Raw genomic sequence first — 24,065 nt, forward strand, 5'->3', positions numbered from 1 at the left:
TCCCACATGGGTACAGGGGTCCACACCCTTGGGCTGTTTTCACTGCTTTCCCAGGCACATTAGCAGGGAGCTAGATCAGAAGTGGAGCAGCTGGAACTCAAACCAGCACCTATATGGAATGCTGGCACTGCTGACAGCAACTTAACTCACTATGCCACAGCACTGATCCCATGTTATGTTCTTTTAATACAGCTTTCCAAATACAGAAAATCATAGTTTTGTAATCATATGTCGAGACAAGAGTCTATCAGGCCATGAATTGTAGGAGCCCATGACAGAGAACATGCTAATTAGAATTTTTGCTACACTGATTAAAAACTATGTTCTTTAAAGAAAGTATATTAATATATAAAGGGAACACATTTAATGTATTTCATAGTTAGAATATGTGCTTACATTTAAAAGTCGTGAGGCTTTTTTAACACTGTACACATGTGTAATGTTATCTGTCTTGGTTGTGTGCCTGATAGTGTGGGATGACTGTTTTGCATCTGACGCTTTATAGGGAGTGATGTGCCATGCCTGTGCGATCGAACAGTCCAAGTGTATTTTAGAGGCTGCTGTATCACTGTCCTCAGCAGCTGGCATTTACTAAATTCGGGCAAATTATACTTTGTGTAATCTACAAACAATAATGCTCCTATGCTTTATACATAGTAAAATACGTGTGCATGTTTTCACATAAATTATCTTCAGGCAATTTTTTTTTACATTGCATCTGTAAAAAAAAAATGGGAGCTTTTAAACTTTGTGTCTCAGAGCAAATACAGCTGCAGTTCTCCACCTGTGGAAAATGTCAGTCCTTCTGGCAGTGGATAAAATGTGAAAGGCTTCCTTAGTTTGGCCCTAAATGTTCCCCTTTGTCCTAAAAATGTTATGGAATCCTTTAGGCAGGCAGAGGCAAAGGAACCCACATGGTCTGGGGAGCTGGAACTCGTGTTGTGGCATCCAAAAGGATTAGCTACCTTTACTAAGGAATTAGGAAATAGATGAAGAATTTTTAATTATGCACCATTTCAAACTTTCTATCAAAGTCAAATTGTGCTGATGTTAGTCAAACCTAATCTAGGCATCGATTCGAGAACCTGCTGATGGAGTGAAAATACACGGAAACTTGTTAACAAGAAGTACAATTATCTCCATCTCAGCAAATAATGCCAGAGTGTCATGTAATATGCTGAGCTCAGGCAGTCCTCAGCCAATCAGCATTTGTCTTTGCTTCACCGTTAATATTTACAGTTGGAAGCAATACATGGCTGCAATCTAAGTGCTGCACCTAAAAGGGGAGTTGTTGGCTTGATGTCTTGTTTTCTGACACTGCGAAGCATTGAAACAGCTACCTTCTTAGCCATCGCCTGATAACACTGTGCTGAAACTGGAGGGTAGCACATGGCTGTTTTATAGAAGCAGCAACGCTGAGAGATTTTCTGCATCATTTAGTTGTTTTATTTCTTGATAGACATGCTGAGTGTTAAAAGCGTGGGACTGGAAGTCGTGAATGATGAGTTCTGTCCTTTGTTCTCCAGCTGAATTGTTCAGGGTCTGTGCAGGTGCTGACTAGACAGCTTATATCCAGTCCTCTATTGTGAGCTGAGCACCTTAGAACTCACAAACAAAACCATTGAACCCATATACCTTTTTTAAAAAATTTCTTTGTCTTTTATTTATTTGGAAGGCAGAGAATGGAGAGAGTAGACAGAGAGAGAGAGACAGAGAGAGAGAGAGAGAGATTGATTCACAGCGACAAAGAGTGACAGAGATATCTTCCATCCACCGGTTCCCTCCTGAAATGCCTGTTCCAGCCTGAGTTGGGCCAGGCTGAATCCAGGAGTCCGGAACTCAGTGCAGGTCTCCCACACAAGTGGGAGGGGCCCAAGTACTTGAGCTGTCATCTGCTACCTCCCAGAGTGCACATTAGCAGGAAGCCAAAATTGAGAACGAAGCTGGGGCTAGAACCAAAGTATTCCATATGGGCTGTGTGTGCCCAAATGATGTCTCAACCACCTGTACCAAATGTATGCTCCCAGCATACTTTATTGAAGCTTTTTCTCCCATGCAAAACCCTAAAAAATTAAGCAAACATTGGTAAGGAGGAAAGCGTGACTGGTGGTATAAGCACCGGGCATCGTAAGAGACCTGCAATATAAAATAACCATTATTACTCTTCCCTCAGTGTGTATATATGCCAACTACAGGTAACAGCTGAAATTATGGGATAGATTTGGGGTCGCATCTATATAGTGTGCTATGTATGATGCAGCTATGTGCAATAATTGAATTGGGATATTGGTCATTGGGACACCATGTCTGTTGTTTACTAGCTATTGATCCCATACAAATTGCTTGAATCATCTTAACAAAGACAATGAACTCCATATCATTATATTATTGTGAAAATTAAAATAAGATGGCATGTAAAATGCCGGAACCCTATTGCAATATCAGCTTGTAAGCACTTCTCCCTCTTTTCCTGTGTACCATCTTTTCATTCCAAAGTATTTTTACAGGCAATCCTATTCTAGAAACGATGTAGACATGGGAAAGAGTGCACACATAATCAGATACCTTGGTATCTAAGGTTGAAATAACCTGAAGCTAGGATAGGAACCCTTGAAAACAGTTGTAAATACATTTTGGTCAAAGAGAACAATGAAACCATTTGATGGGAGACATCTGAGAACCACTTTAAGAACAGATCTCCCTCTCCTGTAGCATGGTTTCTGTTCAGGTCTACCACGGCAAGGGCAGGACGGGGGCTGAGTGAGCCCTGTCCTGCTCACTCTGTGGCCTGCTGGATGGACTCCTCGCGCGTGGCTGCATCTACCTCGCGGCAGATGGCTTCCTTTCACACCCAGCACTGTCAGTGGAATGTAAATGCATCTCCTCACAACACTGAAAATACCAGGGCTGAGTGTTTAATCTGTGCTGTGCAAGCAGGATGACCCTGAAAAGAACATGAGCACGAGATCGCGCGGAGAATTGGCATCAATCTTTGTCAACAGGAGCAGGGAGGACTCTCCCAGCCTGGCGACTAATCACGGCTTTCTCCCTGCGGCTCCTCACTCCACCCGGCCCTCGAGGACAACCAGTCTAAATGGTGATTGAACAGAAAAGTTATAGGCCCAAGGGAAATATTTTTTAAAGGGGTGGGGGAGTGTTATTCTGGGGTGTGGGAACAGAAGAAGGAGTTGTTCTGTGCCACAAAATTGAGGAGGCTTAGTTTACAGTTTGAGTTCTCAATGTTAGGTCTCTTTGGGAGTTAATAAATTTCCCTGTTTCAGATCCTTGAAGTTAGTAAGCAGAAAATGCTTTTAGTAATTACTTGAAGTTCTGAAAATAGTATGTAAATAATTTAAATGACAAAGTATGATAAATGACAAAGAAAATGAGAAAATACAGTAATCATCAAGGATTATCTATAAAGCAATCCCTTGGACTTTGAGAATATTAACAGAAAATTATAGAACTAAATGTAGGAGCTCTTTAGCTAGGTTATCTCATTTCTTCTTGTGTATGCCTCTGAGCAAGGGTAGGAAACTGAGAATGCAATCTTCATTTTATTAAAATGTCCAGTGACTTACGTCAATCTTCATATCGTTTGTCATTTAAGTTTTTGTACAAAAGGAACAGAGTTCATGGCCCTTCTAGCTCCCATTCTTTCTTGGCTCAAGATCTCCAAGACTATTATTTCTAAAAGGGAGAGAGAGATTTGGAATATCAAAATGACGATGTGTATATCATGTAGACTTAGAGATCCAAAAGTTTAAAAAAACTCAGCTATGTTATCTGATCTAATTTCATGATAAGCTATCAAACTCTGTGCTAAATTGATATACAGCGTGATTTTTGTTTGATAGCATTTTTAAACAAATACAAAAGTGTTGTTAGGCCACATTTGGGTCCCCTCCAAGAGGCATGCTCTGGATTGCCAGGGGTACTAATATAAACAACCACCTCCCAACCCCAACCCCCTACCCATTTTGATGTTGAGAATTTAGGGGGACTATTAGCTAAACCTCAGGCTTTGCAGTATTTCTAAATCCGTCTCATTTTAAATTGTATTGACTTTCGCCAAATGGCTCGTCTGGCATTTGAAAGTCCAGCTTCTGAAAGGATGCTTTAGTTCTAAAACTAGATGCTTTTTCAATAAAGCCTGAAAGTTTCATTCTTTGCTGGTTGTCAGATACCTTGGTGTTTTCAGTTACTACAAGTGCACGGATTTTCGTGATGCTCACCGCAGATCTGCCCGGCCTCCTGGCTTCCCAGGGTCCCTCTGTTGGGTTGCACCAAATCTCCAACTGCTTCCTAGGGAGAAGGCTGTGCAGTGCAAGCCATCCCCTAAAAGCACTGTAGGTGTCTTTCATCTTGCAGGCAGAGTTCGAAACTTAAAGTCTGCTAATTTGATGTAAACTGACAGTGACAACAGAAATAGCTACTTCTGAGATTATTTAAGAGAAAGTGTGGGCTATAGACATTCATCAATGAAGCAAGAAGAAAAGGTTTTCATTTCTATGTTTGCCTTTTAAAATAAGAATAGAGTAAATGGCACAATAGATTATATAAACAAGGACTTCAATGACAAGTTGTCAGACTTAAAGTAATATATTTTACATGGGTGACTTGACGCCACACTTTATCACCTACACAAGGGGAAGCCAATTGGAGTCTGGTCAATAAAATACACCCTCTAGAGTTAGGCCCGAGGCAAAGCTGACACGGTGTGGCAGAGCCTGGTGATTTGGCATCGACTTCTACTGGGCCGCAGCAGGAGTTGGCACTGCCGCCATCTGGGCTATGTCCCACACCTAAACTCTATGTGATGAATGAACACTTTCCCAGGTATGTCAGAAGCCGCGATACACTTAGCACTGCCCTGCTGCAGTTCATGTTCCAGTAATTTAATGCAGGTCCATGGACAAGTGGGGCTAGTGATCCCAAAGCTGGATTTACTGCAGGCTCACAACTGTTGAAAATTAAACTACATGTGCTGCAAGTTAGGGGCTGCTAGGGTATCTCATTATAGGGGGCTATTTTTTCAGAGGTTGGAATCTTTACTGAATTACTGAGGGACTTATTTGAATGTGGACTGGGACCAAATAATTTTCTGATAAGTTGGCCATAAATCCTCAGTAAAAATAATCTTGGTGTTCTCAACATATCTATTGGCTTTTTGATCATTTTTATGGCTTTCCGTTTGCTGGTCAAATTATCCTTATACGCTCCTAAAGCTCCTCTGACATGGATTAAGTCAACATAAACCAATAAACATTCATTACTTTGGCAACTGGTTTTGATTTGAGGGCAATAAATATGATGACACAGACTAGATTACCTCTGCCCGAGGACTATGTGATAAGCCACAGGATGTCAGAGACCGGGCCTCGTTTTCCTCCGTACCGTGAGAAGGCATCCACAGCAGCACTCAATGAACCGAATAAAGTTGGAGAAAGGAAAGAAATCTGAGTGAGAAAGAGCCAGGGTATTGCTTTTAGGTTAAGAATGGCGATGCCAGTGAATTGCAAAAAAGTCCATGAGTATCCAGTGTGCCTGATTCTGTGCTAGGCACTAGCAGGCTGGGGTAGGTAGATATGTGAGGTAGGTAGATATGTGGGGTAGGTAGATATGTGAGGTAGGTAGATATGTGGGGTAGGTGGATATGTGAGTGCACTAGCATGTGATGTACTCCATAGCCTAATGTCCTGCAGAGAGATACAGTCATCGATGGGAACAAGATTCATTTGCAACTCTGGCTGTTTATAGAGCTGTCCTGACTCTCAGGCTACACCATTAAAGAGTGAATCTTCTAAACACAATGATTATGCCATTCCAACCCACATCTTCAGAATTTAACATACTGTCTGAAACTTCGAAGGCATTCAGCGAAAATTTATGTAGTGAGTGAATGTGTGAATAAATACATGAATGAATTTTACCACTGATGAAGGCTCTGGGCTATATAGAGTTCTTATTACGACTGGAAAGAATTTAATAATGCAAGAAGCAGAGCCTTGAACACTGCAAGTATGTGATTCAATAATCAGTCACTTTGTGCAAAGCACTGCGGTTTTTATCATTGGAAAGTTCCAGGGATAAGCAGAGACATATTCCTCACCATCTTCAAGGGAAGAGCAGAATTTGGCTCAGCTCATAATGAGCGATAGCAACACATTCAAGAGCATACTCCATGCCATGCAGTTCTGAGGTTTGTGCTTGCCCTGGGCGTTGCTTTAAAAGCCATGGGGGCGGGATGGTGAGTCCTAATGTGTATTGCTCAGCATCTCATTCCAATATGAGATATCTGAGGCAGGGTAACTGTACAGAAAAGGTTGTGTGGGATCATTGTTCTAGAGGTTCACAGTCCATGATCAGGCAGGTCTCACTGGTTTCTTTGGCCTCTCCTGGTGCCATTCGTGCTGGTGGAGTTCCAAGGTGGCCCAGGGCCTCACACAGCAAGAGACCAGGAACATGCATGACTCTCTGTATGTCCCTGTCACCCTGTGGTCTCTCTCTTTCTTCTTATAAAGTTAACAGGATTCAATTATGGAGGCTCCATTTCATGGCATAATCTGGTTTTAGTCATTTCCCAGGCACCTTTAAACAATACCATCAGATTAAGCTTTACCCTCGTAGTACCATTAACTATGACTTTGGGTTAAGACTCTTTGAGGGCCCAATCATGTTCAATCCATAGCGTGTGGACTTGCTGGGAGAGTCTTTGCCAAGGGCAGACAATTTGAGCAGTGCTGTAAAGACAGGAGAGATGTGACTGAGTAAATTCCACATTCCAAGACAGAGAACACGCACACGCAGGAGCAGATGACTCCTGCGGGGGAGGCAGCAGGTAAAGAGGGCTGCTTGTTGGAAAGCAGGAGCTAGCCGGGCTGCCACTGACAATAACTCTCACAAGGCAATAGGGGCTCATTGATAAAGGGTCTTCAATTAGCAATTTAAGTTTATTTCCATGAACTTCCAAATCAGGTAAGCAGGGTCATTCTTTTTCCTGTAGAGGGAGATGAGGGGAGGAGAGTATGGCTACATGACAATTTAATTAACTATGTGAAAGACAGTTATTACATAGCCCAGGATTCTTTTCTTCGTTAAAAAGAGTTTATTTTTATTTTATATGAAAAGCAGAGACAGAGAAAGCGAGAGGTCTTCCATACACTAGCTCACTCTGCAAATGCTTGAATAGCCAGGGTTGGGCAAGGCAGGGGCCAGAATCCAGCACTGCATCTGGATCTCACAAACAGGTGGCAGGGCCCACGTGCTTGAGCTGCCTCCCAGGGTGTGCCTGAGCAGGAAGTGGAATCAGAAGGAGCGGAGCCAGGACTTGAACAAGGCACTCTGATATGGAATGCAAATGAGAACTGCTACACGAAATGCCCACCCTTATCCCAGGATTCAGACTGTGGGAACGCAGCACAGAGAAATTTCAGCAGCGTGGTGGGGAAGCTGAAATCAATGAGTGTGGCTATAGATTGTGAAGAAGAGAGCCATGATGGAAAACTACAAGTGTTAGCAGCTCACGGTGCTGAGTGACTTACATCTTCTGGGTTGCTAGTTAGTAGCCACCATTTCCTAAACTGAAGAGAAGATATAAACGGAGATGGGACGTGAGTGTCCACCCAGCTTTTCTAAAACCAAAATGGACCAGGAAAATGCCCTGTGATTAACCTAGCTGAGCCAAGAGAATAATTCACTTGTAGACATCAGGACAAGAATTACAGACCCATGGCCTAGGCTGGCAAGAGCAGGGGCCATGAGGCTCATTCCTGGGTCTCCAGCCGGCCTTCTGCTTATACAAAGGATGTGATCAATACTTATTAGTCAAAAGCAGGAATAAAAGTGGCCCTTTCTGAACTATGTCACAGCACATCCCAAATGTCAGTATCATTGACCTCTGGCCATAAACGTCAACAAGAGGAAACTTGTATTGCTTGGGCTGATGTGTGAAAGGCTACTGATTCACACTGGAACAGACTTCCAGAATGTATCTTTAGGCTGGATTGGTTTGCTTTTTCCTCTCTCTCTTTCTGATGTATCCAAAGGAAATTTCCACAGTAGCTGCTTCAGTGCAAAGTCCTCATCATGACCCCTTTCAGGCTGTCAGTCCTGCACTGTGCGATGTCAGCCCAGCACGGGACCACCCCAACTAGCACCATGGTAAGGAATTGTAACTGTGAGGTGAGACTGAGAAAGACACTGTGTTGGGCTCTTTTCTTCCTGTGAGGAACTTCAAATGCTGTCATTTTCAGTCTGAGCCCTTGGAGGGGACAGGAGCTCACCATCGGGTCCTCCCAGCAATCCCAACCAGAGCTCGCATGTCATCTAGAAGATGGGGCCAAGGGGAAAAGCACTCAGTGCACAGTTTAGATTCTGTGCTGGTCCCAAGGACCTGCGGCTCACACATAGACATCTTTTCCTCAGCTCCCAAAACCACTTGTTTCCTAAAAGAAGCCTCTGGCAAAATGCCCCCCTCTCTGTGCCAGGAAACTGCCTTGGCCCTCTCTTTTAGCTTTTTGGTGACTGATTTTTCTCCCTCATAACTGTAAAGTAGACAGTGTATTTATGGTTGGAAATTGGCTACTGTATCAGTATTAATTTTAAAAACAGAGTTCTGGCATGTGTTCAATATTACTATGGAAACAGCTGTTTCTAACAATTCACTGATAAGATGTAGTTCAAGGACTCAACTCTGTGTGGGAGATTTTCACCATCCACCGAGTTGAGGATCTACTTGTTATGATAGTAATTCACAAGAACTGCTCTCCAGAGTCTTAGCATGTGGGATATTCCTTCCCCCACCCTTTTTTTAATTCGATGGATCGAAGTTAGAGAGATGTCTTTGTTTTACCTTAAGTATGCATTTGGAAGATAAGTATTCTAGCTGGCATTTTAAAAATGTTTAAAGTAATTTTTCCAGTAATCATTAATTCTCAGAATAGTCTTAATTGGTTTCTCATGTAACACTAAGCATACACACACACACACACACACTTCAGAAACACATATTGAACGTTACCTGCAGTCAACTTGCATATTCAAACATTCTAACTTCCCATCTTAAATTGTCTCCACTCATATCTACATAACCAATGAATAACTGAATTCCGAGAAGATCTCAGAGTAATGCACTCCACTGAAAGCTTTGCCAAGAGGCACTTTTTAACCCCAGCGTTACCACTGGTGCTAACCACAAGCATACGTGTGCTGATTTTATAAAACCCAGGTATGAGAGAACAAATCTAAAGGTCAGTAATAGTAACAATATCAGCTCTTGAATTTCCTCACTAGAAGGGAAAACCTGAGAGTTTTCCTTGGAAAAGGAGTGGGAAAGTTTCTCAAAAAGTCCTGTGATGTGGCACGTTTTCCCAGGCTCCTTCTCTGCTCATCATCTCTACGTTCTTCCCAGCGATCTCACTGGCCCTAAATACTACCACACGCAGCTGTTGATGCTGAAGACAGGAATTGTGTCATTTCTTTTTCTTTTAAGACGAGCCAGCTCATTTTGCGTTTTCAAGATTAGATGAACTGTTCAGCAAACACTTAGTGAGGGAACAGTTGATCCCAAGGGACCCAGATTGCACAACCTCCTGCCAGCTATACTTCAGTGCAGTGAGGGTGGGAATGGAATGGCCCTCAGGATGTTCAAGTTGGGCTCTGTCTGCTGACATTCCACACAAGTAGATTGCAAATGTTCAGAAATCCAGGCGGGGCCATGAAATCAGCCAGGGAAGGGTCACTCTGGATGGCCAGAAACCAGAGCAACAACCTGGAGCTTTGTGTGATATTAGTTCTGGCATTCTTTGAATGTTGACAGATTCAAAAACAAAACAAATATAACACAGCTACCATCACCTACATCTGCCACATAGAATTCATTCAATAAACAAAGAATCTTTGTAGCTCCCCTTCCCCCCCTCTAACATGGGATCTCGCTGTATGTCGGGATAGATAGCCAAGGGTGTCCTCAGTCTGCCTCAGCACCACTTCTGCCTACACTGGTGGAACCTAGGAAAGACAGTGGGGACTCCAGCATATAGGATTTGCTAACTGCTTTGCAATGACAGCAACGTGGACTTCAGTGATGGATCCAGCTCTCACCCTGTGCCCATGCACCACAAGAAACCCTGTATACCTCAGAATGCTGCAGTCCTTGGAACAATTCTAAGATGTAGAAATCATTGTTCCTGTTCCCAGGTGAGGAAATGGCATGTATAGGCCAAGTACACAAAACAAGTTGAGAAACTGGATAAATCCATTTCTGTCTGTTTAGCAAGTATGTGTTGTGTCCAGCATCCCTCGGTAATACTGCAAGGTGCGGAGGGAGTTCTAGTTTATCTTTCATAAACAAACAGAATTAGGGATCACGATAGATGGTATATTGATGGCTGCTAATATTTTTACATCCCATGTAATGTGCATTTTTTAAAAGTTCACATAATGAATGAATACAGATTGCAGCACAACTTTTTTTAGAAAAATAATTTTGCATGCTGTTTGTAACTGATGTAGAGTATGTCTTTTCAGGGAAATGTTATTTGAAAGTGCAATATCAGAACCTCAACTCACCCAAACAGATCTGGCCTGGAATCTTATCCCACACTGGATATCTCATCCCATCAGCAGTTCATGTGTCACAGTGGTCTCCATTATCAAAAGACCCATCCCAGTGTTGTATATTTTAAGCACAGCTAAAGAATAGCAGAGCAGAACAAGCCTTTCAACCATGGGGATTCAAAAGCAAAGGGTCCTGTAGAGGTGATTTCAAAACCCTACTCACTCGGCTTCACTCCAGAGCTTAATGACGCGCCCTATTTGATACAGTCAGGGGAACTGTTTCATCAAAACCTTTCTATGAGGCTTGGAATTGCACAGTTAGGTTTGTAGGTTGGCTCCCTCCAAAATACTGCAGGGTGCAAGTTTATCTTTCATAAACAAACAGAGTTAGGGATCACGATAGATGGTGTATTGATAGCTGCTAATATTTTTACATGTTGAGAACTTACAATAGACCAGGTTTTTGTGGGTTTCGCATTCATTGTGTTTTAGCCCCACCCTTTTAAGCAGATGTTAATATCCAGTTTTGTAGGTGATGGATATGGGTCATTGAGAGGTCAGTGTTCATACAAGTGAGGGCAGCAACAAGCAGCCAGCTCCGCCCGGCCTCTGAAGTGGAACTCTTGACCTTTTCCTTACACAGCCAGGGCTGGTGGAGGTGAGCCCGAGTCCCATGCCTTGAATTTCTCTTTCGCTCTCACCACATTTTCAAGGACAGCAAAGCAACTGTAGGCAAGTGCCTTGGCTCCTCACAGGCTACATGGAACAGATCAGCCCTTGGTTCTACCAAAAGAGTGGAACTCACAAGGATGCAGGGACTACCCCAGAAGTCCCTTTCACTCTCCAGTTGCATTGGAGCCCATGAGAGGGTCTGGGTGGTTGAAGCTTCCCCAGTGTAGTCAGTTTCTGTCCAAATGAGATGAAAATGGCCCAGAAAAGTTTAAAAAAATAAACAGGGGCAAACCAAATGATTCCTCCCTTGTTGGTGTACGTGTGGATGCTCCCAACTCACTCTTCCAGGAGAACAGCCATTTATTCTCCAAGATAACACAATTTGCTGGACAGATTAAGTCACATGTAGGAATAAGGGTGTGTGTTATCTGAAGGTCCCCAGATAATACCAAGGGTTTTTGCTGGTTGGAGTCCATCTGCCCTCTGTGTCCCAGACTTTTGAGCTTTCAAGGCCAAATCTATGGCTCTGTTCAGTTTCCCAGCCCAGAGTTATCTTTGTTGATACAAGATGTAATTACTCACAAAAGCATGAGCACAGAGTATGGATGGGGAGTGCTCCTTCTAGTCGGGGTAAGCTAATTTTCTCAAAAACTACTGACTTCTATAAAACTCTTGATATGTTTTACTCTGAAAGCTCCAGGCACTGGAGGATGAAAGCTGTCATGACCCAGAACTTTTCACAGTAAAATGAATATGGAGAAAGAGAGGAGTAAATATTTCCAACTATCTACAGTGCCACATCCTCTAAGGCTTTATGGGCATCAGAATCTGGCTTTTCCCAAGCCCAGGCCATAGTCCTTCTATGCCATCCTGATTCTCCTTCTGTGTACCCAATCTATGAATGCTGTCCCAGGCCACAGCATCCTCCGATGTGGAATCAGCAGCCATCTTCAGTTTTCCTCTGCTCCCCCCCATCCCTACACAGTCTGGCACAGAGTGAGGCCTGCCTCAGGGCTCTCACTCAGCCATTCTTCTTCAAATCTCATTTCTTGCCTAAATTTAGATGTAGGTCCTTTCCAATCATGACAAGCAGGATGAACTCTTTTTTCTACCTCCAGTGTCTTCCCCACTCTCTCCCTTTCCCATCTCTCACCATCTCACAGATCTGACTGTGTCATGCTCTTCCTTAAACATCATCATTGGCTCCCAATTGACTATGGGACAAAAATCTCAATTTAGTGTGACATACAAATTTCTTGACAAGATTTGTCTCCTTTACAGATATATATTCACAACTCTTAATTCTATCCCAATTATACTTTGGATCATAACTTTGTGCCCACTGAGTGTCCTATTGCTCCCCAAATTCTAAGGACTTTTGTATCACTCTGTGTTTTATTTCAAATTCTTTCATCAAAATGGAATTTCTTTCTTGGGATGTAAATGCACCATCATGCTTCATGCCTCATTCCAATCTTATCCCACTCACACTTTGTTGTTGTTTTTGAGATTTATGTATCTATTTGAATGGTAGAGTTACAGAGAGAGAGAGAGAAAGAGAAAGAAAGAGAGATTTTTCCATCCACTAATTCATTCTCCAAATGGCCACAATGGCCAGAGCTGGGCTGATCTGAAGCCAGGAGCCAGGAGCTTCTTCTGGGTCTCCCCTCCGTAGGTGCAGGGGCCCAAATAGCTGCTTTCCCAGGCACATTAGCAGGGAGCAAGATAGGAAGAGGAGCAGCCAGGACTCCAACAGGTGCCCATATGCGATGCCAGCACTGCGGATGGCAGCTTTACCCATCACGTCACAGCACCAGCCCCCTACCTACCCTTCTATACAATTATTTATGATAGCATCATAATAATACTTATAATGCATTAGGATTTTTTGTGTGTGATCACGTGCATGTCTCCTTTTTTCCTATCCCCAGAATTATTTTTTTGTATTTTTATTTCCTAGCTCAGTAAGTGCTCATAGCAAATAATCAGTAAGCATTATTAAATGAATTAAAAAACTGAGCTCATAGTAGATTCAAGATAACAGTATAAATACATTTACCGTATTGTGTTCATTGTAAAAGGATTTAAACCAAGACATGGGAAACAAGCAAAGAGTAAGAATAGCATGAGTATTTAAACCCTCTAGAATGTTAAGTGAAGATTTCCATAGCAATAGGAGATCGGTTTGGTAATGGGACATGAGTCATTTGCAATACAACTAAGATGGTAAAATGATTTATTCCTGCTTTCATTCCAACAGAAATATTTCTATGAAAATTGGTTAACAAACTCAAGTAGCAACTGCTCCCTCCTGTCTTTAATAGTTCTGTACAACTCAACTGCAGTTTGATGTTGCCCATGGCTAAACTGGCACAGTTCAAGCTTGCTGAAGAGCTTTGCAAGCACACTGGAATACACATTAAACAAACTCGTGTGTAGTAGTGACACCCCTGAGAGTCAGGATCTAGCTCCTCTGATGATGCCCTACCTGCAGCTTTCTGTCGCTAGATGTCTTGGTTCAGCACGTGTTTTTACAACCATTCAATTGTCACATCAAATACATGTCAAAGGGATGACTTTGGAAACTTCCTCCAAGACCAGCACATCACAGTCCCTCAGGATGGTTCTCATCAGATCTGACTAATTTAATTTGCTTCCTTCACCCCCTGCATCCCACAAAAAGAACTGTAATGTAACTATTTCTGCAGCCCCAAATCAGGACTTCCAGCAAGGGAGGGAAGAGACCATGAATAATATATTAGAACTATTTTACAAATATCCATGCCATGTCATCCTTCGCCCGTGAGGTCCACACGAATGATCTCAGTACTGAGTTCCCACCGTGCCTAATTCATGCCACACTTTCTGATTATAGATGGTAGATGATAGATTTATGACCACTTTCACATGACACGGCACAAAGGAAACCTGACTTCCCTACAGTACCTTGGTCTTTCTACAGAGGTGACTGGGACCAGCTTGCTCTGGTGGGTCTTCCTCCCAGGGTAGTTCCGTTGTGCTAAACGTTTACCTTTGCTCTGCAATTCACTTCCCAATTATTTCAATCCTTCCAGCTGGCAGATGGCTTGATTTCAGACATGTTCACCGCTGTTGGCTCAGTGACGTTCGCCTTGTTGCTGATCCTCTTGCTAGCCGCCATTACTTCTGTTGTTGCCTCCAGCAGAAGAGCAACTAGGGGAACCTACAGCCCAAGCCGTCAGGAGAAGGACAGCTCTCGAGTGGAAATGTGGAGCAGGACGGCACCCCCTTCGATTGAACGGCTGATTTAGGGCTTTATGTGCCTTTGAGAGAGAGATGTACGTGCTGTGAACAAGATGATTGTCCTGGAGGGTCTTTGTTCCTTACCTGGAGATATTCATGTACAACCGGATTACCCTGGAAATGGGAGAAGGATTCTCTTGAGCATCTTGAAGACTTTCACAGCAGTTCAACCTGACACCATTGTTTTATTAACATTATATTAGCCAATCACAAAGCAACATTTGTGCCAATGATCTCTCCCTGATCAAGAGCAAAAACATCTTCCAGGGAACACTATCTTCTGAGAAAAGCTCCAGTGGCTATAGTTTAAACACTTTACAACCTGGGGATAATTTTTTAGGATGCCCCTCAGTAGGCAACTGCCACCTTTTTTTTTATAAAGAAACAATGGCGGGAGGGCCAGAATACCTTTTACACTCCCTCTCACCATGTGTTGAAAGCTTTTTTAGTTGTATTCCTGTGATGAAATGGACACTTTTGTCCTTCAATCATTGATCCAGAAAAAGCCATAGGAATGACCTTTGGCTTAAAAAGTGACCCAACAGCAACAAATAAAAATTGAAATGTTTTTATTCTCTTTTCTGAGAATTTTTTGCATTTTGAAACATTACGTGGGATAAAACTCTAGAAGCATTTGAAGAATCTGCTTACAAATTAGATCTTTAAACTAAATTATCTCAGTTACATTTAAAGTCATTGCTTTTTGTAAAAAGGTTGTGTGAGGTCAAAATATTTCCTAGATAGAAATCAAGAGAGTAGGAAAACTCAGATATTCAATAGTGAAAGATCAAGCTCTCTCCTTCCAAACGCTTTTTAATAAATCAGTTTTAAACAATGACATTGCCTAAAGGTAAGAACCCCAGAGTGAGGTGAATTCACTTTAAATGTATGTGTGCAAGGCTATCTCTGAGTATGGAGAGAAAATACTGGGCCTTAGATTTATATATTTTACTACACATTATTTGCTTACATTCCAGACATATTTTTGAATCGCATATATATAGTAGAACTCAAATAAAGTTTTAAAATACATGCATTTGTATTTTGGGCACATGCTTGAAGCTTTTCATTACAAAATTATAAAGATTACTTATCTATTTGGAAGGCAGAGTGACAGAGAGAGGAACAGACAGAAAGAGAATCTTGCATCGGCTGGCTACACTCTAAATGCCAGTGAGCAGCCAAGGCTGAGCCTAGTAAAAGCCAGGAGTCAAGAACTCTGTCTGGGTCTCCCACCTAGGGGCAGGAACCCAAGTACTTGGGCCGTCATCTGCCTCCCAGGAACATTCACAGGAAGCTGGACCAGAAGAGGAGGAGCTGGGCCTTGATCCCTGGCTTTCTGATGTGGGATGCAGGAATCCCAAGCAGCAGCTTAACCCTCGGTGCCACAGCCCCCATGCATAATGACATGGATTTTTAAATCTGGTCTAGCCTAATCCACCATTCTCAACCATGCTAGAACATCATTCCAGTAATTTACCCAGTCTTCTCCATATCACTAGTCTTCCCACTGCACTGGCCTCTTCCCATTAGCACTGAACGTGATGCTGCTGTCTTTCATTGCCAACATCTCTCTCCCATTTCTCAAGCTCCCTTTTCAACAAAACATCTATAAAAGTTTCATATATTCTCTGTCTCCCCTACTTCTCTCCCCTCTTGAATTCAAACCAACTCATCTTTTTCCTTCACTCGGTGATGCCCACATTACCAAACACAACGACCAGCCCATTCTTGAGCTTACCCAGCCTTTCAGAGGAAGTTGAACCAATTATCAGTTCTGAAATGCTTTCCATGTGACAGGACCCCATTCAATCCTGACTTCCCTTTAAATTCAATGTCTATGCCCTCTCAATTGCTTTTACTGGTTTCTCATCACTGAACTCAGTTTTTATTCATGCATTTATCATCACCCATTAGACCACATATCTTTTTGCTGTTTTCCCGGAGCAGAATTTAAGGTATAAGAAGCAAAGAGCTGTGTTTTGTTCTTTCTGTGCAATATCTTTTGCCTAGAACAAGCCTGATTCATGCTGAAAACACAATATTTTGGGGATAAATGTACACGTCGTGAATGAATGTTGCTCAAACTTGTATCTGCCACCTTCAGAATCCCAAAATATCCAACATTTGTGTGGGCTGACAGAATGTTTTGGCTACTAATCTCTTTGTAGTGGATCTAGGGTCTTAATCTATGGCTTTCCCTCCATACTAATATTGCTGTAAGTGCAAATTCAAGGAGCTGGGTGTTTCTGGATGTCCACATGTAGAGCATGTCATGACACATTCATTTTTGCATCCCATTGGAGTTACAACTTTCTTAATTGAGGTTTATAGAGAAATGGTAAAAGAGGTTTTGCTGAATGGAAAAAATAAGTAGCTGAGTTTACAAAACACAAACTAAAAGTATAGAGAGTATGTGTTGATCCTATTAGGATGATCCATGTAGGTTGAAAGAGGTAGATGTCAAAAAGAATACATTAAGTTTAGAAATGATGTCAAGAGGCCAGCACTGTGGCGTAGTGGATAAAGCTGCTGCCTGCAGTGCCAGTATCCCATAGGGGTGCTAGTTCAAGTCCCGACTGCTCCACTTCCGATGCAGCTCTCTGCTATGGCATAGGAAAGCAGTAGAATATGGCCCAACTCCTTGGGTCCCTGCATCCATGTTGGAGACCCAGAAGAAGCTCCTGACTCCTGGCTTTGGACTGGTGCAGCTCCAGCCATTGTGGCCAATTGGGGAGTGAACCAGTGGATGGAAGACCTCCCTCTCTCTCTCTGCCTCTCCTTCTCTCTCTGTGTAACTCTTTCAAATAAATAAATAAATTTTTTTAAAAAAAGAAAAGAAATAATGTCAAATTGAACAGGCTATTCTTAGGATTCTGCATGGAATCATATACAATTGAATCAAAAAATGAATGCATGCAACATGAATAAATGAAGGGTTGTATGTGGACACTGAAAACACATACATGATAAGGAGGTAACTTACAGGTTGCCAAGGTGAGCCAAATATCTGCATCTTTGGACAAGTTAAATATTCAATATCTTATTCTAGGAATACTTCAAAATTAGCCCTATGCAGCATTTGTATGGAATTGTCTTTTTTTTATTTTATTTTATTTTTGACAGGCAGAGTTGGACAGTGAGAGAGAGAGAGACAGTGAGAAAGGTCTTCCTTTTTCCGTTGGCTCACCTCCCAAATGACCACTATGGTTGGCTCGCTGCACCGATCCGAAGCCAGGAGCCAGGTGTTTCTCCTGGTCTCCCATGCAGGTGCAAGGCCCAAGGATCTGGGCCATCCTCCACTGCCCTTCCCGGGCCACAGCAGAGAGCTGGACTGGAAGAGGAGCAGAATCCAGCGCCCTGACCGGGACTAGAACTCGGGATGCCAGCACCGCAGATGGAGGATTAGCCTAGTGAACCATGGCGCCGGCCTGGAATTGTCTTTAACAAGCTAGAGCTCATGTTGAGTAGACAAGTGTAGTATTTGCATGACCAATGTGAGTGCAATTTTCAGATCAAGTGTAATTTTTTTTTTTTTTGGACAGGCAGAGTGGACAGTGAGAGAGAGAGACAGAGAGAAAGGTCTTCCTTTCTCTGTTGGTTCACCCCCCACCCCCAATGGCTGCTGCGGCCGGCACACTGCGCTGATCCGAAGCCAGGAGCCAGGTGCTTCTCCTGGTCTCCCATGGGGTGTAGGGACCCAAGCACTTGGGCCATCCTCCACTGCCTTCCCAGGCCACAGCAGAGAGCTGGACTGGAAGAGGAGCAACTGGGACAGAATCTGGCGCCCCGACCAAGACTAGAACCTGGTATGCTGGCGCCGTAGGTGGAGGATTAGCCTAGTGAGCCATGGTGCCGGCCTCCAAGTGTATTTTTGCAATGTATGATGAGATTGGTTTAAACAACCCTGATCAAAGGCAGCAACAATTCTATTTGTTCTCATTTGCAATGCCACATTGCCACTTGTCCCATCAGGGGGTGGAATCTGTCTACCTTCCTCATGAATTGGGGTTGCCTTTGTGACTTGCTCAGGCCCCCAGAATGCAAAGGAATTGGTTCTAGGTCACTTACAGGCCAGATGAAAGAGGCCAGCAACTTCTGTCTTCTGTCTCTTGGAAGGTGACTAAAATTTACTGTGAAGAAACCTGGAATGAAAACATCATGTGGAGACAGAGGCCCAGTCATGCCAGCTGCACTCAGCTGTGCCAACTGAGTCTGGTTCCCGCCACCCTACCCACTGGATGCAGTCACATAGCAACCATCAGAGACCAACAAAGGAATAACACAGAGAACTCATCAAATCTTGAGAAATAATAAATTGTCGTAAGCCACTGAAGTTTAGCATGGTTTGTTATGTACCGGCAATGACAGATACCTGAGACTTAATTGTCAATGAGGCAACTTAAGAAGATGGCAGGAAGGTACTTCACTGCTTCTCATTTCATTGCATCCATAATTGCTGCTCTGCTCTTGGAATTGTGGATTATACAGCAATCACTGGCACAGTAGCAATAAGGCAAATCCATGCATCTATGCATAGTGTTTCCATAGCATGCATTTTCTATGAATTTTTAAAAGATATTTCCTATGTGTGGATTTCAAATTTTTTTGCACCAAAATAAACATATCTTTAATTCCATTTTCCATGAACTTTTGGAAGTGCCCTGATGTGTTTGATTTCTCTCTGAGTGGCAAATAAAGGTGAGGATCCATTAAACCTAAGACTGGGTTCAGGTGGCATTGTGGGTCACAGGCTGCTAGCGCAGTGGCTGTGGCTTGGGGTTGGGTGTGAGATGGAGTCAGCTGGCCTGCTTCCTGCCTCAGGTGAACCCTGGCCATGCAGCCCATGCAAAAGGTGCATCTGGTGTGTGTTTACGAGTGACAAGAAGGCTCCTTCAAGTGGTTTCTCATGTGGCTTCTATAGTCACTCAAGTGCAAAGAGAAGCAGGAAATGACAAATGACTGAACTTAAATCAACTGTCAAATCTGCCACTATTTACTCCTTAAATTACTTATTTAATAGGCCCTCATAGTTATCTTGTAAGACACAGAGACAGGTATGGGCCTAGAGACTGGCCCTGGTTAGCTGTAATTACTGTTACCACCAGTGAGTACCAATGGCAGTAATGGAAGAGTAATAGTGGCAGGATGAAGGATGCTAGAATTGAAAGTCATGATTGTGATGAGGAGGAGCATGTGGGGGGGCACCGTCCTCTGAGCTCTTACATTCCTCTTGCCACCCCACCTATATTATGTCCCCCTCAAGCCTCTTAGCTGGAAGAGCTCTTATTTTGTTTTGAGAACCTTTGCAGAAAAGAAGCATAAGTTTAAATGTCTAATTGGTCACATCCAGGTGACCCGAGTTTAATCTGAAAAATGGGACTCCCTCCTCTCTAGTACAAGTATTTTATGATACTTCATAGGGTAAACTGATAACTGCAGTAAACACACACTATTCAGCACAGACTCTCATGATGCAGGTAAGGTCCAGGGGCAGCAGGTGAGTGATAAAGAGAGACAACGTTGTAATCACATCCACACTTCTACCTCCTACTCTGTGTGCCAAACAAACCTGGTAGGCCACTGGTCTCTTTCTTCCCAGCCATCCCATGATGTGCCTGTGAAAGAAGCAGGCTTCTTGCAGGGAAAGATACTTTCATATCATCCCTGTACCTCTGCATTGCCCCAAAATGGACATTTCACCTGCTGAAGAAATTACTCCTTCTGTAAGACAAAATAAACTGTACATACTACTTGCATCTTCTCAACTAAATTGTCAGAAAGTAAATCAAAAGGTCTCATGTCTCTCAGATTTTCAAGTAACTGATGATACAGAATTTTCTACAAAACTGTTTGCTTTACAGAAATGATGGAGGAAAAAAAGGGAGAAGGAGAGGGAGAGGGAAAGGGAGAGGGAGAGGGAGAGGAGAGGGAGACAGAGAGGGAGAGGGAGGCAGCCCTGCCTTTTGTGATTACTCCTTAAAGCTCTTGTTAAAGAAACGCAGTCATCTATCACCAACAGCAAGTGAGACTGGCTCATGTGTAGGCTTTAAATCATTTTTCCAGTGATGATTGCCAAGCCAACTTTCACCTGGTTTTCACCTGGTTTTATGCTGAATGGGAGTGGGGAGCAGAAAAAGAATGATTCAAACCATGAAACTTACCTTAATTCTAGAGTGAATGTAACTTTTCAAATTTCAACCTGCTTCCAGCAGAAGCGCAATTTTCACTGCCATGCATTGAATTGATAGTGATGACAAAAATGCATGCTTCCAATTTAAACCCATTCTTCTGCGATTTGGTGCCTGGATTTTGCTTTATGTGGTTTCAGACACCTGGGAACAACATCCATCAAATATATTCAATAGTGCTTGCATGAGGACAGCTGCTCTGAATGTCAGCCACAGGGCTCCCAGTATGTGGGGCAGTAAACTCCCCTTGAAAATTGCTTTCAAGTCTAGGTCCCACAGCTCTAAATGGAGCACACATTGGAGGCCCTCATGCTTTGCAGCTTGAGGATCCGAACTCAAAACTGAAGCTTATTCATGACTGTAATAGGGCAAACCCTAAAGAGAAACAACTACAAGCATACTTTAAAAACTTGATGGAAAGGATTCAAGATCACTGACTGAATGGTGAGAAGCTTCAGTGTCATCAGCCAAAGATTCCAGAAAAGCAAAGGAAGGACTGTGTTCCCAGGGGACTGATGGAGAGACCTTTTTAGTGGAGAACTGACAGAACCAGAGACTTTGTAGGGCAGCGAGGAGAGCAGACAGACACCCCAATAACATTGGCCATGCTGCCAGCCACTCCTGCATCTACACTCCAGGTCCCCAGCTGGGAAACACCATCTTTCAAGAGAGAAGATGCGAAGAAGGTGCCACCACCCCTGACCCCTGCTTCAGGAGCTGACTATGGTCCAAGCAACTACATTGCTCCAAAAAGGGAACCACACTGTTTCCTTTCTCTCCCCTCAAACCAAAGCTCCAGACTCCGTTTTCTATGGTAGAGCCACTATTGAACTCTGTTCTGATTCAGGGGGCAGCACCTGTCATGCTGCTACCAGAAGCCACTAGAGTCATAGATAGGGTAATTCACAAGGCAAAGAACACATCCTCTGACCCTATGACTGTGGGAATCTGGCATATGGGGACAGATCTCTATGGGGTCAAGGAACACACTACAGGTGCTGTGGACAATGTGTATGCCTGGGTGGGTAAAGTGCTCTGTTACTGTGAGCTCTAATCAGCTAGTTCACCCTGGTACAGTGGAAAGCTGGGACTCTGAACACATCAGTTGGTTCCAACATCCCCTACCCCCAATAACTGTGTGCAGAAGGGCCCAATTATGCCCATCTTGAATGTCACTCTGGACTCCTGCCCCATCCAGGAAACAGTGGCTGGAGCTTCCTAGTCCCACCAAGTACATATCCCTGAAACTCAAGTATAAGTCTTAATCACTCAACTGAGCTCCACAGGAACATTCCATGAATAAAGGTTTTTTTTTAAATGCTCCAGAAAAGATAGAAAAAAATATATTCCCCAGATGTGCAATAATCAATGTAGGAAAACAAGAAACATGGGGATGGCAATATGACTTTGCAAATTAAACATAATAATATATTAATTTTGTACTGTGAAGAAGGGGAGATTGAGGTAATGAAAGAAAATAATTCAAAGGCATGATTGTAAGGTTACTCAATCCAATCTAGAATATTTTACATAATGAAGCTCTCATTCATAATGAAGGTGTAATAAACATCTTCCAAGACAACCAAAAATTGAAAGAATTTGTCACCACCCAGGCAACCTTATACATAGTACTTAAGGATACACTACATATACAAACAGAGAAGAACAAACAGTATCCTGAAAGAATGGGAGAGCAGAAAACCTCCTGGTAAAAGAAGAAAGGAAATTCAAAACAAACAACAGGAATATTGGTAGAGAAGTGTCAGGACTAAGTCATTGCTTATCAATAATAACAATTTAAATAGACTAAATTGACAAATTAAAAGATAAAGACTTGCTGAATGAACAAAAAATAACATCTGTATATATGCTGCCCACAGGAAACACAATTCACCAATTAAGATACAGATAGAAGGAGAAGGGATTAAAAAAAAGATTCTCCATGAATATGTAAATCAAAAGTGAGTGAGAGTAGCTATACTTATATCAAACAAAATAGAGCAGGGACAAAAGCTGTTAAAAGAGATAAAGAAGGTCATTATGTAATGATTAAGGGATCAACAAGAATATTTGACTACCATAAATGTATATGCACCCAATACTAGGATACCCAGTTTTATAAAACAAATGTTAATGGACTTAAAGGGAAGCATAAGCTGCAACACAATGGTAGTAATGGGAGACTTCAACATCCTACTTTCATCAATGAACAAATCAACTACACAAAAAAAATCAACAAAGAAACAACAGAACTAGTCTATACTATTGACCAAATGGATCTGATAGATTTGCACAGAACATTCTATTCTATAGCTACATAATACACATTCTTTAAATCCATTCATGGAATATTCTATAGGACAGGTTATCTACAAGATGATAAAATAAGTTTCAACAAATAAAACAAAAAATTGAAATCATAGTATCTTTTTTGAAACCAATGGAATTAAGCTGGTAATTAACACTATAAGAAACTCTAGAAAATACATAAACAAATGGAGACTGAACAACATGCTCCTAAATAAACAGTGATAGAAAACAAAACAGAAATTTAAAAAATTCCTTGCAATGAATGAAAATGAAAACACAACATATCAAAACTTATGGGGTATAGCAACAGTAGAGTTAAGAGGAGAATTTATAGTAATTAGTGCCTATATAAAAAAACTAGAATGGTATCAGATAAAATGATCTAACAGTGCATCTGAAGGACCTAGAAAAATAAGAATGAATCCACTTCAAAGTTATTAGAAAGAAAGAAATAATAAGAATCTGAAAAGAAATAAACAGAATAGAATTAAAAATCTATACAAAAGATCTTTGAAATTAAGAGCTGGTTTTCTGAAAAAATAAACAAAATTGATAAACCATTGGCCTAAATAACTAAGGAAAAAGGGAGAAGACCATACAATAAAAGCATAAATGAAATAGAAGATGTTGCAACTAATACCACAGAAATTCAAGGAATCATTAGGAAGTATTATTAAAAAAAAAAAAAAACCTATGTGTCAACAAATTGGAAACTCTAAAAGAAATGGGTAGATATCTGGACACATATAATTTACCAAAATTGACGTACAAAGACATACAAAATCTGAGCGGACTAATAACCAAGGATGAGATTGAATCAGTAATAAAGAACCTCCCAACAAAGAAAAGATAGAGTAGATTGCTTTACTGCTGAACTCTACCAAATTTTAAGTAAGAACTAATCCCAATTCTTCTTTATTCAAAACAATTGAAGGGATGGGGACTTTCTTAACTCATTCGATGAGAACAGAATTATCTTAATTCCAAAACCAGAAAAAGACACAGCAACTGAAAAAAGAGAACTATGGACCATATCCCTGATGAACATAG

At 42.0% G+C, this 24,065-nt stretch overlaps 1 protein-coding gene across 4 annotated transcripts in view; it reads left to right on the forward strand.

Moving 5' to 3' along the window:
- Positions 1 to 15,046, forward strand: part of CRB1 (crumbs cell polarity complex component 1) — a 244,451-nt gene extending 229,405 nt beyond the window's left edge. For all 4 annotated transcript variants that reach the window (XM_062211545.1, XM_062211546.1, XM_062211543.1 and 1 more), the window contains one exon: positions 14,307 to 15,046. In XM_062211545.1, coding sequence (XP_062067529.1) covers positions 14,307 to 14,522 — 216 coding nt within the window. In that variant the 3' untranslated portion in view covers positions 14,523 to 15,046. The remainder of the gene's footprint in view (positions 1 to 14,306) is intronic.
- The last annotated feature ends 9,019 nt before the right edge of the window (positions 15,047 to 24,065 follow it).

This window comes from Lepus europaeus, chromosome 14 (genome assembly GCF_033115175.1).
Source record: "Lepus europaeus isolate LE1 chromosome 14, mLepTim1.pri, whole genome shotgun sequence".
Taxonomy (NCBI): Eukaryota; Metazoa; Chordata; class Mammalia; order Lagomorpha; family Leporidae; genus Lepus; species Lepus europaeus.